Source organism: Epinephelus fuscoguttatus, linkage group LG15 (assembly GCF_011397635.1).
Source record: "Epinephelus fuscoguttatus linkage group LG15, E.fuscoguttatus.final_Chr_v1".
NCBI classification, from domain to species: Eukaryota; Metazoa; Chordata; class Actinopteri; order Perciformes; family Serranidae; genus Epinephelus; species Epinephelus fuscoguttatus.
Window position 1 is genome coordinate 19,145,883 of NC_064766.1, and position 14,358 is coordinate 19,160,240.

The 14,358-nt window shown below is 38.6% G+C and overlaps 1 protein-coding gene across 4 annotated transcripts in view; it reads left to right on the top strand.

Moving 5' to 3' along the window:
- Window positions 1–14,292, top strand: part of myripa (myosin VIIA and Rab interacting protein a) — a 52,081-nt gene extending 37,789 nt beyond the window's left edge. Inside the window, exons 10-17 of one of the 4 annotated variants that reach the window (XM_049598890.1) lie at window positions 193–740; window positions 2,153–4,120; window positions 6,513–6,569; window positions 7,940–8,122; window positions 11,602–11,763; window positions 11,977–12,078; window positions 12,171–12,231; window positions 13,230–14,292. In XM_049598890.1, coding sequence (XP_049454847.1) covers window positions 193–740; window positions 2,153–4,120; window positions 6,513–6,569; window positions 7,940–8,122; window positions 11,602–11,763; window positions 11,977–12,078; window positions 12,171–12,231; window positions 13,230–13,246 — 3,098 coding nt within the window. In that variant the 3' untranslated portion in view covers window positions 13,247–14,292. Of the gene's footprint in view, window positions 1–192; window positions 741–2,152; window positions 4,121–6,512; window positions 6,570–7,939; window positions 8,123–11,601; window positions 11,764–11,976; window positions 12,079–12,170; window positions 12,232–13,226 lie in introns of all 4 variants that reach the window. The other 3 variants (XM_049598889.1, XM_049598891.1, XM_049598892.1) reach the window with 3 other exon arrangements.
- Window positions 14,293–14,358: the final 66 nt, after the last annotated feature.

Genomic DNA, 14,358 nt, shown 5'->3' on the forward strand with positions numbered 1-14,358 from the left:
TAATTGATAAGACAATCAGTGTCAGCTAAAACCTGCCTCCACTGTGTTTGTTTTTATTGCTGCATGTATTATTTTACTTTGTGTGGTATGCGTGTTTGGCATATGGTCTCTGTTGGTCTGCACAATATCTGTATTTGTGTGTGTGTCTGTGTGTGTCTGTGTGTGTCTGTGTGTGCATGCTCACATGCGGAGGTGTGTCCTCAGTGCTGAAGAGCCCAGACGGGAACTGGATCGCCCTGCAGAGTGCCCAGCTGTCTCGTCCCAGCCTGCTGACCAAAAGGAAGAGCCTGGTCTTCAGTGCCTTGGAGAGGGAGTCTGAGGTGGTGTCCGCCTACGAAGGCATGGGCTCTGACAACGAAACCAAACCAGAGGCCGACAGCTCCTGGGGCGCCGTCCTCCAGGAGATCCATAAGAAGATGACAGACTCTAACTTCAACCTACAGGATGCCCCTGACAGGATACCTTCACCAGTGATGCCGGGCAGCAGAGACGATCTCTTTTCAGACTCTGAGGGGAACTGGAAGCCTAACAAACCTCTGCTGGCTGTTTTTAAGAGGAAGGTGCCTGCTGAGATCAGGCGACCATCCTCCCGCAGGACCAGCATCATCGATGTGAACTTTAATGTGGAAGGAGCAGGAGAGGAAGAGGAGAGCAATGTGGCTGCAGAGCCAGAGATGGAAAGAGGCAGAAGATCACGCAAGAAAAGGAGAAGTAAACAGTCCTCCTCTCCTTCTGTGCTGGTAAGAAACAAAAACTGCAAACTGATTAGATGAAATGAGATGAACAGATCTCTGTGTTTCACAGCAGAAAATAATTTAAATAATCTAAATAATTGTAGCCAAGTAGGCTTTACATAATCAAATGGAACTGCCAAGTCAGGCCCTAGAACGCTGTAAATGTCCTGCAAATGTTCACACATTTAAAGGTTTATAATGCAGGATTCCTGGTTCTGGTGGGGGAGTCCTTCTGTGCAGAGTTAGCATCTTCTCCCCATGTCAGCGTGGGTTTTCTCCGGCTTCCTCCCACAGTCCAAAGACATGCCTGTATGCCTGTAGGTGTGAATGTGTGTGTGAGAATGGTCGTCTGTCTCTATGTGTCAGTCCTGTGATAGTCTGGCGACCTGTCCAGGGTGTACCCTGCCTCTCGCCCAGTGTCAACTGGGATAGGCTCCAGCCCCCCGCGACCCCTAACAGGATAAGTGGTTACAAAAAATGAATGAATGAATGAATGAATATGCAGGATTGTCAGTTCCTGTTCATAAATGTGATCACCAGCTGAAGTGCAAGTAAAAGCAAATCCCAGATTAATTATTTCTGTGTGAGTCTATACATAGTTTAGTTTTGTTTTTTTTAGGAAAATCCTGCACAGTATGTCTTAAAAGTCTGGGTAACAGTTGTTTTTTGAGTGTAGATAGATAGCAGCAACAGAGCTGTAAAAACAGGAACACTTTTAGAAAATATATATTTTTTTAATCCAGGAGCAACATCACTTTTCTTGTGCTGCTTTCAGATGCCTTTTGCAGTTATTAAAACCTTTGAACCCTGAGCAAATTTCTTTCAAAAACATGGGGGAAAAAGGCAATGAGCAATTTAGTAAGTAATGTCCCACAAATTGCAAAAAAAAAATTAGAAAATTATTAAAAAAAATAAAGCTATGGAAAATGTTATTTATAATTATTATCATTACATATATAAATTTATGATTTTTGAATGAGATCAAGGTCAGGTTTCAAATGTTTAACCAAGCAAAAATAGCAAATATTCTCTGACTCTGGTTCCAAAGCATTAACAATATGTGAATCTTAATTATCTTTGTTAAATAAACCTGCCCACTTGTTTCATTAATGGGATGGACAAAATACTAGGAACATTTCTAAGTGTAACATAATACAGTTCAACAGCACCACAACTACAGCCTTAAAAAAACATAAAATTGTTTGTATAGCTTGTGAGGACATCTTGTTTTTATCTGCCTTTGTACCGTTGAAATTCTGCCTGAATTTCAAAGATATGAATGTAACTACGTCCAACTGGATCCAACTGCTGAATTTAGTGATGAGTGAAAATGTCAGATGCCCAAATGTAAATGTTATAAACATTAGATGAAGTCATCCTTCATAGATTCTTAAATCTATTATCTCTCACATTCACAGGATAACAGCGAGAACGACGACCACTCCCAAAATCCATCTGATGCTGCAACCCCTGATACTTTGACCTCTGGAGCCATGACTCCCAAACCTTCTAACTTTGAGAGTGACATCACAGGACATGGAGCCAATCACATGGAGCAGGAGCTCACGTCAAAACTACAACAGCTGGCAGGCCGAGTTTCTGACTCCTTAGAAGGAGTTAATGGCAGAGTGAGAGATGGTGGTAATGATGAAGAGGGGGAGGAACAGAGACGAGGAAGTGAAGACAGAGATGAAGAAGAGGAGAGGCTGTGGAGGATGGAGATCGACTGGGATGAAGGAAGAACAGAGGAAGATGAGGAAGTGGATGATGAAGAGATGAGGAGCAGATTATACAGGCTCATCGCACAGTCCAGACTCACCTACCTCTCGTCTACTGATGACGAGTTAGTCAAAGTTGGCCAGAGTGAAGGAGAATGGGAGGGAGACAGGGATGAAGATGTGGAGGAGGTAACGACAGACAGACTCGCTTCTAAACTCTGTCAGCTGGAAAAAGAAGTCTGGGCCAACCAGTTCTCCTCCACAGAGGATGAGCTGGACAGAGTTGGCGTCGTGGATGAAGAGAAGGAGGTGGACCTGGCGGTGAAAGTGTGCAGATTAGCTAACGAAGCCAACGCCACGCAGTTTTCCTCCACGGAGGACGAGTTGGACCAAGCAGGCAGAGGTGAGGAGGGGGAGGAAGCGATAGACGAAGAGAAGCTGTGGGAACTGCAGGCGGAAAAAGACGCCCAGGCCGCTCAACTGCGCGATTTGGCCAGCCTAGTTAGTGCTTCTCAGTTTTCCTCCACTGAGGATGAGCTGGATAGAGTTGGAGAGAATGATGGAGAGATGGAGCAGGAAGAAAATGAAGGACGAGTTGAGAGGGAGGCGGCAGTGGGAGAGAAACAGGAGAGGAGAGAATCATTTGGAGACTTGGATGTGAAAATGTTTGATTTAAGGGATGAAACTGAGGAGAGAAAGACGGACATCAGTGATGAAAAAGTTGAAGATTCCCAACCGGATAAAACAGAGATGGAGGAAAAGAGAGATGGCACAGAGGAGAGAGTACCAGACGAGGATGAAAGGATAGTAAAAGGGCATATATGTGAAGAAAGAGAAGAACTTTTGAAAGAGGACAGACAAGAGATGGAGTTAGAAACAGTGTTGCAAGCAGAGAGAACGGAGGAGATAAAATCCTTACTCGAGACAAAAGTCCAACAAGAGAATCAGCCAGACAGAGAGGAAGGAGAAGAGAGACAGGAAGAGGAAGAGAGTCAAGAGACAGCAGCAGACAGTGAGGAGGAAGCTGTAGAGTTTGACAGAATAATCAGCAGCATGTTGATGATGACTTTGGAGGACATGCAGGTAGAAGCTGCAGAAAATGGGAGCATTAACAGAGAGCCAGAGGAAGCACAGACACATGAGAATGTAACATCTGCAGGAGAAGGTGGATTTGAGGACAACACTGTCAATACACAAAGCACAAATGCATCAGAGGAGACAGGAAGTGTTAAAGAGTGTCAGAGTCAAGGCGACAGTGTGATGCCAGAGTCACCTGTGATGGAAGGACCAGGAGAAAATGTAAGTGAGCAAAGTGGGGGAGATGTTAAGGAGAGTGAAGATGCTACAGGAGCACATGAAAATGAGCAGCAGGGAAACGATGCAGTTGCACAAGAAAAAAGAAATTTAGGAATCGAAGAGATGCTTGAGGCCAAACAGACGTTTAAAAGAATAGAAGTGGATGATAACGAACAAGAGGACGGAAGAGAAAAAGTTACGACTGAGGGGCAAATGATAGAGACACAGGGTGGTGCTGCAGAGGGAGGCTGTGAAAGTAGAGACACAGATGAAAGACTCGAGGAAACTGAGGAAGAAAATGCAGACGACATGGAGCTGAGCAGCACGTCTTCTCCTTACGAGGGTTTACTGTCACCTGAGGAGATTCAAAATGTAAGAACTATATTTTTATCTCCCTCTGGACATAATACTTGTAACATTAGTGCAGTTGGCTAACACACCCTGCTTAACAAAAGTCAGGTGCAATGTCAGAAGCCTGTTTCTACCCTTTATTCTCCACTAACAGTCTGGTGTGATTTTAGCCTTGAAGTGAGTCTATGCAACTTTTAAAGGAGGACTTTATTCTTCCTGTAACATATGTCAAATTCATTAGCAATAAAATGCACTGTGGCACATTTTAGTACACAGATTTTTTGGTGCTGCGGCCTCACTATTTCTTCCAGTGTATTCTGCTCTAATTGGTCTATTGACTCTTTGCTAAGTCTCTAAGTCCTGCCCTTTGACACAGACTGGCCAATCATAACATAGCATCGGGCCAGCTCAGACTAGGACCCTACAATACCAGAGTGACAACACTCCCATTGACTCCTGTGGTATGCTGAAGCTAAGCCTTATGCGCCCTCTAGTGGTGCATGAGGGCATAACCTTTCCAACCAGAAAACCCATTCACTTACAGTATGTCTGACGTGCACTTGCTTGTAAGTTCATGAAAACGGTCTTATTTTTACTTTTAGGTGTCTTGGTCATATTAAGTCATGCTTATAATTTGTTCATTTCAAAATGTAGAGAGTAACATTATGGTAGACAACTTTTTTTTTTTTTTTTTTTACCTTTACGAGTCACCGATGCTCCTATCACGATAGATTATGGTAGATTATGCTTTTCAGGTTGCTTGACTTTGGAAACACACAAGAATTCCTGGTTGGCAGCAATACTGAAGTTCAGTCAGTTCTTGGTCAGATAAGCAACGCGCTATCCCGCCACTAGAGGGCATGTGATATTCAACCAGCTCTGTGTCATCGCACTGTGCGCAAATGAACGGTGTTTGACTTCCCCCGGAGATCCCTGCCTGTCCAGTGGCAGATGTCCGGGTGCTGGCAGCGGCACAGGGGCGAAGCCAAACACCATTCATCTGCACACACTGGGTCTCATTCATGAAACGTGAGCAGAAGGAATTTGTGTGTAAACTGTTCGTAGATGGAAATTTACGTGCATTTCCGCATTCATCAATATTTTAGTAGCTCCCATCTTTTTGTAGCTACTAACAAAATCTGCTCCTGCTCCTGACCACTCGTAGTGCTTGTGTAAATTTAGTAAAGCACATAAATATTGCTTGTCACTATTGGAAATTACAAATTTAATTCGTATTGCGCTCTGTTATGTACACAATACACAGATGCCTTTGAAACACGTAATCTAAACATGACAAAATATTAAAAATATAACACAGTTAGTTAAATTAGTTGGCAATTATCAGGTTTAAGATCCAGATTAGGTTCATGATTGTGAATTATCTATGTAGGCCTAAATCACCTGGGTTTGATGACGTTGACTCCAGTGGAAGCTTGTCTGCAGCAGATAGTTGTGACTGTGAGCCTCCTCCTCCTGTGGCTGCTGTAGTTTTTTGTGTGTGCTTATGCGTATTTTTGCCTTAGGCCTGCGCTTCACCTCTGACATGGTTCTTTGTACTACGGAGACAAAATTAACAGCATCTTCCAGGCCTTCGCTTTGCCTGTCCCTGTCGCACCACTACTAACTGAAGAAAATGTTTTTTCCAAGTCCACTTCACCCAAAATCATTTCGATCTCCGCTTTGGAAAAATTCTTTTTTCTTTCTCTCTTTTTCTTTCTTTGCGCTAAGACTGACAGGTCGACTGGATGCACCTACACCTCCTTATATGGTGGTCATTGGCTATTCATGGGCGGGATTTATGCTAATTGCTAATTACCGGGAGTGTGCTGTCACTTTACGATGGATTGGCATTCATGATCATACACACGTGTTTACAATCAAATCTGAGTTTCCCGTGGCGTTCCTGAATCTGGAGTAGGTTTTTAGTAGAGTAGGCTTTTATGTGCAAATCTACACACAGATTTACTCACTTTTCATGAATGAGACCCACTGCTTTTTGAGTCATACTAACCTTCAGAAGCTGAAAATTACTTAATAACTTTTGAGAATGAAAATTAATTTTTGATCAGATAATTTTAATTGGATTTTGCTCAGTTGTGTTGGAAGCTCAGGAGAAACCTAGTTAGTGAGGGTTGAGTTAGGATAAGTTGTATCTGCTGAATGTGCGACCTTCCTTCTATTTATTTTATCACCATACATCATTTTAAAATCACTAATGATCTTGTGATGGCCAACAAGCTCAATGAAAGTTACATAGGCTCACTTTAAAGAAAACATTACGTGTCAGAGTAACTCTCTTTATTAATTATTGTCTACAATGTAACTAACTACTGAACAACTTTGCTTGACCTGATGTTCTTATCCCCGTCTGTCCTCTGTTTTCTTCTTCTGTGCCTCTCTCTGTGTGCTGTAGGGTAGTAACATGGAGCTTTACAAAACAATACAGTTTATATCAACTCTGCTGGAGCAGGTGAGAACTTGTTTTGGTGATCATCGCAGATTAAGGGTGATTTCAAATCTGTGCTTTTTAGTGCGTTTAAATCAGACTGTGGTTTGTTTTCTCCCAGTATTGTGATTTGTTTGGGCAGGTGTGAAAGCAGTAATCACACTTAGGTATGGACCAAAACAACCACACCATAACCCTTAAGAGGAGGTGGTCTCAGTCGGCTCTCAGAGGAACTCTGAAGCGGTTTGTTTGTGATGAGAACATGAGCCGAACTCGATCAGCTGTTGGTGTGATGCAGGTTAGGCCTGTCACAATAACTACTGATGTTGAATAGTAGTAACAGAAATAATTGCGATAAACAATATTATTGTCATTTCAAGGCCATTGTATGCTGCTGATACAGTGATAATACAATAGCATAATAATGCAAGTACACCCATTTTAAAGAGCAGTGACCTTTATTTCTTAACAATATTCTGACATCTGACAGCAGCAGTGCAGTGGCTCCAGGTTCAAACCCACCAGCCGGCTGGGACCCTTCCATATGGAGTTTGCATGTTCTCCCCGCTTCAGTCTGGGTGTTCTCTGGGTTCTCCACTGATAGGGTAACTGTTCGTTCAGCTTAGGTGCAGTAAAAAAACACTGAGGTACTCTGCCCAAGTCTTCCAGTGGTTGGGTAATCCCTGTTGTTTATTCTGACATCATGTTGGCTAGAATGTTATCATTCCTATTTTAACAAATGTGCATGTAAACACAAGGGCAACATCATACAATATATGGACATGACCTTGATCATTTTTGCTGACCTCTAAGTTTATATTGTAATTATTGTGACAGGCCTATTCTTCATTTGCACTTTGACACATCCTCTTTCTTCTCCGAGTGATTTCATGCATGCATCTAATTTAACAAATTTAACTCTGTTTCCAATATGCTGTTTTGTTGGTCACACTGATGTTTTCCAGAACACCAGGCCTGTGTTGGCCACCTGTTATGTCAATATGATAGAGACCCTAACTCCACAAAAGTAAATTCTTTTGAAAATGAATTATTTTGCTCATTACTTTTGAATTTAAAAATCCAATGTTTTTGCTTGGGCTTTGGAGATTCATTAGATCTTTTGTATGATAAAAACAAAAGGTTAGGAACAGCAACATCCCATATGTTATATATTATACGTTATATTATCCCATACGTTATATATATTGTATATTGTGGATAGCAGGTGTTTGTGCAGCTGTATGTTATTTGTATAGAACCACTAGCCAGGTTACTTATTCCAACAAATATATTCATTTTGTCCATTTTCAATGTATCATTCCTGATCTTGGTTGGAAAGATGGTCGTTCCATCTCAATAAATGTCCTTGATGATTTGTCTACTTTGTGTTGTAGAGGTACTCGGCAGTGTCTCTGCGCAGCATCACCACTGAGGTCCTGAAGGTGCTGAATGCCACTGAGGAGCTGCTACTGCAGGGGATGGAGGGAGGGGAAGGCCCCCGACTCTCCAACACCTCATTGCCCCCCAACACAGACCCCAAGAAACTGGATCAACAGTTCTCCAGACTGGAGGAGAACGTAAGTTCAGCTTTTTATTATTTATATTTATTTTATTCACCGCACATGGTGTTTGATGAGGCTGTTTAACTGCTGACTTTTCTATGACATGCTATTGTATGCTTTACTATGACTTTTTATGGCATACTGTCCTATGAGATTTTGTGGTATACTAAACCATGACTTTATGACAATTTAAAAAGTCATAGTATAGCAGGTGGTCTAAAACCATGAAAAAAGTCATAGTATAGTATGTGTTCATGAACCCTGAAAAAAATGTCATAGTATAGTATGTTGTCATGAACCATGAAAAAAAAAATCGTAGTATAGTATGTTCTACAAAACTTTGGAAAAAAGTAGCTTGTCGTCAAAAACCATGAAAAAAAGTCATAGTATAGTATGTGGTCATGAACCATGAAAAAAAAATCGTAGTATAGTATGTTCTACAAAACTTTGGAAAAAAGTAGCATGTCGTCAAAAACCATGAAAAAAAGTCATAGTATAGTATGTGGTCATGAACCATGAAAAAAATGTCATAGTATAGTATGTGGTCAAAAACCATAAAAAAGTCATAGTATAGTATGTGGTCATGAACCATGAAAAAAATGTCATAGTATAGTATGTGGTCAAAAACCATAAAAAAGTCATAGTATAGTATGTGTTCATGAACCCTGAAAAAAATGTCATAGTATAGTATGTTGTCAAAAACCATGAAAAAATGTCATAGTATAGTATGTGGTCAAAAACCATGAAAAAAGTCATAGTATAGTATGTGGTCATGAACCATGAAAAAAAAAATCATAGTATAGTATGTTGTCAAAAACCATAAAAAAGTCATAGTATAGTATGTGGTCATGAACCATGAAAAAAGGTCATAGTATAGTATGTTGTCAAAAACCATAAAAAAGTCATAGTATAGTATGTGGTCATGAACCATGAAAAAAAATGTCATAGTATAGTATGTTGTCAAAAACCATAAAAATGTCATAGTATAGTATGTGGTCATGAACCCTGAAAAAAATGTCATAGTATAGTATGTGGTCATGAACCATGAAAAAATGTCATAGTATAGTATGTTGTCAAAAACCATAAAAAAGTCATAGTATAGTATGTGGTCAAAAACCATGAAAAAATGTCATAGTATAGTATGTTGTCAAAAACCATAAAAAAGTCATAGTATAGTATGTGGTCATGAACCATGAAAAAAGGTCATAGTATAGTATGTTGTCAAAAACCATAAAAAAGTCATAGTATAGTATGTGGTCATGAACCATGAAAAAAGGTCATAGTATAGTATGTTGTCAAAAACCATAAAAATGTCATAGTATAGTATGTGGTCATGAACCATGAAAAAAGGTCATAGTATAGTATGTTGTCAAAAACCATAAAAAAGTCATAGTATAGTATGTGGTCATGAACCATGAAAAAAGGTCATAGTATAGTATGTTGTCAAAAACCATAAAAATGTCATAGTATAGTATGTGGTCATGAACCATGAAAAAAGGCCATAGTATAGTATGTGGTCAAAAACCATAAAAATGTCATAGTATAGTATGTGGTCATGAACCATGAAAAAAGGCCATAGTATAGTATGTGGTCATGAACCATGAAAAAAATGTCGTAGTATAGTATGTGGTCAAAACCATAAAAATGTCATAGTATAGTATGTGGTCATGAACCCTGAAAAAGTTCATAGTATAGTATGTGGTCAAAAACCATGAAAAAATGTCATAGTATAGTATGTTGTCATGAACCATGAAAAAAATGTCATAGTATAGTATGTTGTCAAAAACCATAAAAAAGTCATAGTATAGTATGTGGTCATGAACCATGAAAAAAATGTCATAGTATAGTATGTGGTCAAAAACCATAAAAAAGTCATAGTATAGTATGTGGTCATGAACCCTGAAAAAAATGTCATAGTATAGTATGTGGTCAAAAACCATAAAAAAGTCATAGTATAGTATGTGGTCATGAACCATGAAAAAAATGTCATAGTATAGTATGTGGTCAAAAACCATAAAAAAGTCATAGTATAGTATGTGGTCATGAACCATGAAAAAAATGTCATAGTATAGTATGTTGTCAAAAACCATGAAAAAATGTCATAGTATAGTATGTGGTCAAAAACCATGAAAAAAGTCATAGTATAGTATGTGGTCATGAACCATGAAAAAAAAAATCATAGTATAGTATGTTGTCAAAAACCATAAAAAAGTCATAGTATAGTATGTGGTCATGAACCATGAAAAAAAATGTCATAGTATAGTATGTTGTCAAAAACCATAAAAATGTCATAGTATAGTATGTGGTCATGAACCCTGAAAAAAATGTCATAGTATAGTATGTGGTCATGAACCATGAAAAAATGTCATAGTATAGTATGTGGTCATGAACCATGAAAAAATGTCATAGTATAGTATGTGGTCATGAACCCTGAAAAAAATGTCATAGTATAGTATGTGGTCAAAAACCATGAAAAAATGTCATAGTATAGTATGTGGTCATGAACCATGAAAAAAGGTCATAGTATAGTATGTTGTCAAAAACCATAAAAAAGTCATAGTATAGTATGTGGTCATGAACCATGAAAAAAGGTCATAGTATAGTATGTTGTCAAAAACCATAAAAATGTCATAGTATAGTATGTGGTCATGAACCATGAAAAAAGGTCATAGTATAGTATGTGGTCATGAACCATGAAAAAAATGTCGTAGTATAGTATGTGGTCAAAAACCATAAAAAAGTCATAGTATAGTATGTGGTCATGAACCCTGAAAAAAATGTCATAGTATAGTATGTGGTCAAAAACCATGAAAAAATGTCATAGTATAGTATGTTGTCATGAACCATGAAAAAAATGTCATAGTATAGTATGTTGTCAAAAACCATAAAAAAGTCATAGTATAGTATGTGGTCATGAACCATGAAAAAAAGGTCATAGTATAGTATGTGGTCATGAACCCTGAAAAAAAGGTCATAGTATAGTATGTGGTCATGAACCATGAAAAAAAGGTCATAGTATAGTATGTTGTCAAAAACCATAAAAAAGTCATAGTATAGTATGTGGTCAAAAACCATAAAAAAGTCATAGTATAGTATGTGGTCATGAACCATGAAAAAAATGTCATAGTATAGTATGTGGTCAAAAACCATGAAAAAAAAAAAAATCATAGTATAGTATGTTCTACAAAACTTTGGAAAAAAGTAGCATGTCGTCAAAAACCATGAAAAAAGTCAGTATAGTATGTTGTCCAAAGCTATGAACAAAACGTCATAGAAACTATGAAAAAATTATTAATATAGTATGTGGTCATGAACCATGAAAAAAGGTCACAGTATAGTATAGGTTAATTTTCACTTGCAAACATTAACGGTGGACTCACCTTAACAGTATGGCATAAAAACAGGTGAAAATAAGAGAATGGCAGTTAGTCTTATTTTTAATTGATGGTACAAAGATTTTAAGTTGATTTCGTTTGGAACTGGACATGCTGCAGGTGTACGTGGCAGCTGGAGCGGTTTACAGTCTGGAGGCTGAGCTGAGTGACCTGGAGGAGTGTGCCAGGGGCATCTGTAGCGCCACGTCGGACATGGAGCTGTCCTTCCTGGAGGAGCAGGTAGCATCTGCAGCTGCTGCTGTCCAACAGTCTGAGCTGCAGGTGGGTTGAAGTTGAATAGGCCTCCATTTTACAGCTTAAAGTGGCATATTAAGAAAGAGTTCTGCTGCTTTTTATTAGACCTGACTACTAAAAACACAATTGATTTGACAGAGGTGCTTCAATCAAAGTTCAAAGACTGAAAAGAAAACATAGAACTATTACAACAGTGATTTCAAACATGTACTGTATTACATGGTTGTGTTTTTTCTTCAGGTTTGTGACATCTCAGCCAGAATTGCAGCATTGAAGAGTGCAGGCCTCAACGTAGAAACACCACAATCACGCTTCACTAAGACCAAGACCATTCCAGTCATGGTACGTGTTTACATTAAGAGAAATAACCACCATTATGTCAAACACCTTGTGGAAGAATTGGGGGAAAAAAATCCTCGTTTTACATCTTGCAGCCTGTCACTGTGGACTCTACAAGACAGCTGAGGCGAAGACTCCCTGCACCACCAGTGAAAGGTAAGAAACACAGTGCCCTAATTCCATACACAATACCTGAATACAGTGCATTACTTTACATACAAACTTTACATACAAACAGGATATTATACAATTACTACATAAACATACATAACTGTGACAGTCCATCTACAGCGTCCTCAGAAGTCAAGATATTTTTTAGTTTGCATACATACATACTGTTTTCAATGTAACTGTGTTTTTTTTTCAGTGAAAACACACTACACACTCATAACCTACTGTAAAACTTTATTTAACAGCCTAGTCCCAATTAAATGCCCCAGTCTCTTTTACCAGCCTGGTCTGGTTGCCAAGCAGGTCATTTTTTGTAATGTGTATATATCATATATCACATGTATAACACCTACCTACCTCAAATGATGTGTCCATTCCTTGATTACCCTGTTCTGTATATTCCTTTAGCCCGAAAGGGACCTCAGATCAAACGGGTTTCTCATAAAAATTAAGCGAAGTTGTGATTATTGTTTTAAAAGGATAAATTTGATTTATTTAATTGATATTTTATATGAAGCCTCATTTTTATACAAGTAAAACTCATACAATTTGACTGTATTTCCTGCTCTTTGCTGATTAATAAAGGTCTGTCCCAAATATAGGCCTGTTGAGTTCAGTAATTTAAACAAATAATAGCCCAGGCTATTAATTATTTAATTAAAGTTTTACGGCACTTAGATATAACATGTTGTATTAAAGTGTTTGGACTAACATGTGGTATGAAAGTATTTGGTCAAAGCTTAAGTCTCATTATTTGTATTTCACTTGGTAATCTTTGGAGACACAAACCAAATACCAGGAAGTATATGTCAGATAAATGGAAATTACTGCCACATATACACCACATATTTTTCTGATACCATTAAATATCCACCATGAGAAGTGCTATTTGACTCTTATTACAGTAACTCAAATCACTTTGTGATTGGAACACAAATAAATGTATCTTTTTTTCTCCATTTTGTTTGGTTCTCTCTCAGAAGACAAGGAGGAAACCTGAGTGTCCGAGCCAGGACCTTCGCAGTACCTCCAACACAGCAGTGCCTTGACCCTGACAGCTTCCAGGCCAGTCTGAAGCGATCCATTGAGATACCATTTGCCTTAATTTCATTTTTAGACTAAACATGCCTCAAATAATACAGGACACTAGTCCTGTATGCCAGTAATAGTGCAGGAAACTGTTGATTCTCGTGTCATTGTATCAAAATGTACAGTAGATACAACTACTTTAACAGTTTTGAAAATGTTATCAGCATTTATTAAACTGCTTAGGAGAAGGAGTGGGTTGAACCCTCAGCTCATTGGACAATTGCTAACATTTGAGGGTTTTTTAGATTTCCAAAAACTGGTGAAATTATTACATTATGCAGCATGTGTACGAAACAATCCTTGTTTTAATTAGAACACTTCTGAAAGCTATACAAGTACTGTACAGTGACTGAAGAGACACTAACATGATCAGCGACAGACTAAAACCTGCAATTTACCATTTTAAATATACAGATTACACATGTGTGGGAACAATTACAGCATGTTAGAAAAATGTTGCGAGACTGTATCAAGTCTAAAACAAATACAGATCTGTATTTTTTCATGGTTGTGAATGTTTGTAATGTTGTAGTGTACATATTTGTACAGCAAACTAATCAGAAAATAAAAGTAGAAATTGAAAAGGGTGCAGACATTTTCTTCTTCGAGGTAAACAGCAGTAAAAACACTGTGCAGCTTGTTTGCCCCTCAGATGAAGGTGGGTGTAATGGTGAGGAATTTAGTCTGTATTTTTGAGATGAGGAAATGACACCCGAATATGACATTCCTCCTTGTGAAGAAGGTGTGGGAATGACACATAACAGCTCTGGAAAATATCATCTGTCTTTGAGAGAAATGGGTTCAAAACAAACATTCAGTGGCGTCACCTCTCGCTCTGTGTGATGCCTCAGTGAACACAGACGAGTGACCTGAGCAAAGTAAATCTTTTTTTACATTATGCTTTGAAACAGTCTACTGGCTCACCAAGCTAACGCTAACATGAAACCAAACTGTAAATAAATTACTCTGTAGCGACATTTTCCTCATAGAGGTTTTGGGCCTTTTCCTCTCTGAATGCTCAGT